Below are 5,014 nucleotides of genomic sequence, written 5' to 3'. Positions count from 1 at the left end.
GGGGGGAGGAGGAGAGGCTCGGGTCTCGGCTCCCGGCTCCGCTCCGGGGAAAAGCCGGCGCGGCGGGCGGGGTCACTTACATGAGGAATCTCCTCGTGGCAAGCGCCTGGTAACGCTTTTTAAATTGTTGTTATTATTTAAAACGGCTTAACGGCAAGTTCCGCGTGCCCCAGGTGAGTGCGGGTCCGGCGTGCGCGGAGGTTGAGCCTGCGGTGCGCCCTGTGCGTTGCCCCTCACGGTGCAGCGAAGCGCGCTCAGCGCTTCTTGTGAAGTAAGCTGAACCTTCCCGCCTGCAGTGCCGCTCGGGTGTGAAGGGGGCTCGTAACGCTGTAGTGTCTGTCACAGGGGTACCGCTTGCTGCAGGTGCGGTTGTCTAAATTTTTTCTAGGTGTTGTGTCAAATTATATGTCTTAATAGGGAAATCTCCTGCTGCAGGGTAGTGCACTTCATCAGGGCAAAGGTGAAGGCACGTTGTCCTCGCTCCTTCTGCCTCTGATTTGAGATTTGCATCCAAGTGAAGCTACAGTACTCTTTACTCTTGGTGTTAAAAATAGGTAGTGCCTATCGCTGCTTCAGAGCTGTTTTTTTCCCAGCAAATGAGCATCTTCAGGTATCACATCTTCTTGTGATGGAAAACATTGGTGGTGAAACAAGAAGCATGTGAACTGCTAGTGTCCCAAGTACATTACAGTCACCGAGATCCTGTTGTCACTAGCATAAATCTTGCAGAGTAGGCAAACGTGAGTGATTTGAGGGTGGGAGGCTTCATAGGTTGACAGCCTGAGTATTAAACTCTCCACTGAACTGGAAATGAGATACTTCATCTGCCACCTCAACAGCAACACGCATTATCCTCCTAGGTGAGGATCACCAAGCAGAACCAAGTGTGTGGGGTGGGAAGCGCTGCTCTGACTCCTTTCTGGTCACTGGGTGGGCTGCATGTGTTGTCTTAGCTGCTGAGAAGGCTACAAATGGGAAGGAGGAGAGGGAATGCTTTCAGGGATAGTAGCTGAAAGAACTTGCAGCTTAAGCTAGAAGTTATGGAAGACTCTTGTGCTCTTTAGTGATCTAGGGTTTAGTGAAAATATAGTGGGTTTAAGATGAAAATGTACTTGTATGTGTTTGAAGTGCCTGAGGGCAGCTGCTGGCCAGCTTGATGCCTCTGGGTTTATGCTGCATTGCAGCCTTAAGGATTAAGTTTGAAGAACCCCTTGATTTGTCCTGGACTAATCATCTTATGAATCACAGGTTTGTTTCATGCCTGCTGGAGCTGATATGACCCGCAGCAGCTCATGCTCAAGGGCAGAAATTGATTCCCCAGGAGCATTCTTACTTGACTGTATATTTTATCTAGGATTTGACTCTGTCCTGTAGGGGAGGTGACAGGTCAAATGAGCTGTTAAAAAATTAAAAGCTGGAAGAGGACAATAGCTGCTCTTTGAATCTTGCTTAAAAAGTGTTCCATGCACTATGTTGATGCATGTTAGGAAACTATATGGTTGGGTTTTAAACAATTCCTGGTAGGCAAGAGTTAACTACTTTAAGTCTGACTAGTCTGACCTTGGCAGCTGCAGCCTTCACAAGTACTTGGGGCAGAAGAAGGTGAGGCCTCAATTAGATGGTAGCTGTCAGGAAGCACCTGGCCACAATAGAAACCTGGAACACTTAAAAAGAGAAAAGTGTATTAATACCAGTTGGAGTTGCATGACTGTAGAACATATGTAAGTATCTACATACTTCAAAACACAAGCCACTTAAGCACAAGGGAATGATCTGGTCAACTGTGACAAGATGCCTTAAAGTGCAAAAGTTCAGATGAGGCTGTGACCAAATCTGGGCAGTGAGGTTCTCCAGTCCTTAGTGTTAAAGAGTAACACTAACATGTTACACATCATCTGAACACATGCCAGTTCTTACAGGCTTGTTTGCCCTCTACAAATGAGCAAAAGGTTGGGGCAAGTATGAATATTTCCAAAAAGGTAGTTTGATTATGCAGTGTATCTGAAGAAGGGTAAAGAGTTGCTTACAAAGACTGGAGTGTAAATTGAATAGTTATCTCACTTTGCAGCTGAAATTCTGTCCAGGATGCTGAAGTGCTGTAGCTTTTTGCAGGAGCAAGGTGTACTTGACCTTTATCCCATGAGTGGTAGATGCTGGATGATTGAGAAAGGAAAAACTTCTATGAAAAGGAAGAAATCTTCTATCTCTGGCATAATTAAAGTGCTTTCAGTGGACTGGATGTCTAAGCCCTGAAACTAACACCTGAGTGTCTTCCACTGTTGTGTTAGTTGGAGAGAGCAGTTTGAGCTTTATGTATAATGAAACAAGTTCAAAGCCTAACTTTCAGAAGTGCTTTGCACTTACGGCTCATCTGGCTTCAGCTGGTGCTGCGGATGAGCTTAAACTTAGGCAAAGCTTGTGTGTCATCTTCGTGGATGATTTCCCTTTGACACAAATGGCTTTGAAGTACTTAACTCCACCTCACCAAAAAAAGGACAATGACAACTAATTTTTTTTTGCTTGCACCAACAGAGAAGCTGTGTACCGTTTCAGGTGAAAGGCTTGCTGATAATCATTAGTACATAGAATTACTTCTTTCTAGTTTGTGTCTGTGTGTAGACAGAAAAGCAGAGCATAGGATATATCTAGGAAGCGTAAACAGAAAGTTTGACTTGTCTCTTTTTTTTTATATTCCACCTCCCTACAGTTTCTTTGGAAAAGAAAAACCTTAAGATGGCAGGCAAAGGAAGTAACACAGACTGCATGTCATGCAGTGTACTGAACTGGGAGCAGGTCAGCCGTCTGCATGAGGTTCTTACAGAGGTGGTTCCCATCCATGGACGAGGTAACTTCCCGACGCTGAAGATAACTCTGAAGGACATTGTTCAGACTGTTCGGAGTAGGCTGAGTGAAGCAGGCATTGTGGTACATGATGTCCGTCTGAATGGCTCTGCAGCTGGTCATGTCCTGGTCAAGGATAATGGTCTGGGATGCAAAGACCTGGATCTCATTTTTCAAGTTTCTCTTCCAAGTGAGGCAGAGTTTCAGTTAGTTCGAGATGTGGTGTTGCGATCCCTCTTGAATTTCTTGCCAGAAGGAGTAAGCAAGTTAAAAATCAGTCCAGTAACACTGAAGGAAGCCTACATCCAAAAGCTAGTCAAAGTGTACACAGAGTCTGACCGTTGGAGTTTGATATCCCTTTCCAATAAACATGGCAGGAATGTGGAGCTGAAGTTTGTAGACTGTATACGACGACAGTTTGAGTTCAGTGTGGACTCCTTCCAAATCATACTGGACTCCCTGCTCTTTTACTATGACTACTCGGAAGCCCCCATGTCAGAGCATTTCCATCCAACTGTGATTGGGGAGAGCATGTATGGAGACTTTGAAGCAGCTTTTGATCACCTCCAGAACAAGCTGATAGCTACCAAAAATCCTGAAGAGATCCGAGGTGGTGGGCTTCTGAAGTACAGTAACCTCTTAGTACGAGACTTCAGGCCCATGGATAAGGATGAGATCAAAACACTAGAGCGCTACATGTGCTCCCGATTCTTCATAGACTTCCCAGACATCCTGGATCAGCAGCGCAAACTAGAGACCTACCTCCAGAACCACTTCTCCAAAGAAGAGAGGAGCAAATATGACTACCTCATGATTCTGCGCAGGGTGGTGAATGAGAGCACAGTCTGTCTCATGGGACATGAGCGAAGGCAGACTCTCAACTTGATTTCTCTGCTAGCACTCAAAGTACTGGCAGAACAAAACATCATCCCTAATGCCACTAATGTTACCTGTTACTACCAGCCAGCACCTTATGTTAGTGATGTAAACTTCAGCAACTACTATCTTGCAAATGCTCCTGTGCCGTACAGCCAGTCCTACCCCACTTGGTTGCCTTGCAATTGATTGTTTCACTTGCGTGTTCTTGAGTGGAGGCTACTGAAGGCCAAGATGCTGAGTGTATATATAGACAAGTAATAACTGTCAGTTGGAGGTTTTCTAATGGAAACATGACTGCATTGGACTGTCCATTTCCTGCTGTGCAGTAGGAGTATGCAACCAGGTGACCTGCTATGAACCTTTTAGTATGTCTCTACAAATGCCAAGAAGCCTTATTACCTCTTCGTTTGGAGAAGAGAACCAGCAGCTAAATGTTAGAGTAGTTACAAAACTCTGTACTAGATCACACATTAATAGCCATTTCCAGAACTAAGTGGAGTATTTGGTAAACTGGGTTAGTTAATCGAGGAAAGACTGTAAAATGTCTTGAGCAGAAGCCACCCCTGGAACAGCAGCAAAACTCTACTTTCTATTGCCTAACCTCATTACTCTATACTTCCTCAGTTCAAGTTCTGGCCAACTTTCTAATGAATTAATTGTGCAAGAGTGGGCTCGTGTCATGCTTGGGCTGCTTCTGCTTTCTGGCTGTGTAGAACTGGTAACTGTATGGATACTGTCTGTCTTGTAGAGGGCCTAAATATCGTTTCCTGTAGTACCTAGGGATATATGGTCCTGCCTCAAGTTCAAGATTAATTTCTTGGAAGTTGAAGATGGATTAGTAAGTCTATCTCTAAAGCATAAGCTGGCTAAATTTTTCTTGAGTACGAACATTTAGAAGGTGGCATCTCTAAACATGCACCAAAACACGATCTAAAACTTGGTCATGTGAAAAGTCCTTTAAATAAGGAATTGAAGCCTTAAATAGAATTGGAACCACAGTTTGAATAGTTAGGATGGAAAAATACTGTTGAGTCCAGGCTCAAGATAAAGCCTTCCTGACTGCATCTTTCAAAACAATTTTTGGCACAGTTGGAAAGTAGTGCAGCTCTTACACCAAGGTTTGGCCCAACTTTCTTCCTCACAGGTCCACAGCAAGCAAAAAAACCCCAACTGAATAAACCCAAACCACTGCAAGTTGCAGGGTGATGTGCACTCCTGCCACAGTATAAATTCCTAAAGTGCCTCCTAAAATGAATTTCTTGTACAACTTCAGGCAGGTCCTGAAGGCTTGTCT

General features: G+C 44.5%; 1 protein-coding gene across 1 annotated transcript; it reads left to right on the top strand.

Annotated features, from left to right (window-relative positions):
* Nucleotides 1–2,709: 2,709 nt before the first annotated feature.
* FAM46C (family with sequence similarity 46, member C) lies at nucleotides 2,710–4,707 on the top strand. The gene has a single exon (XM_009329228.1). The coding sequence runs from the start codon at nucleotides 2,734–2,736 to the stop codon at nucleotides 3,904–3,906; it is 1,173 nt and encodes a 390-aa protein (XP_009327503.1). The 5' UTR covers nucleotides 2,710–2,733; the 3' UTR covers nucleotides 3,907–4,707.
* Nucleotides 4,708–5,014: the final 307 nt, after the last annotated feature.

The sequence above is a fragment of the Pygoscelis adeliae genome, unplaced genomic scaffold (assembly GCF_000699105.1).
Source record: "Pygoscelis adeliae isolate BGI_AS28 unplaced genomic scaffold, ASM69910v1 Scaffold120, whole genome shotgun sequence".
NCBI classification, from domain to species: domain Eukaryota; kingdom Metazoa; phylum Chordata; class Aves; order Sphenisciformes; family Spheniscidae; genus Pygoscelis; species Pygoscelis adeliae.
Note: the sequence above shows the minus strand (reverse complement) of the source record. Positions and strands in the feature narration are given on the sequence as shown.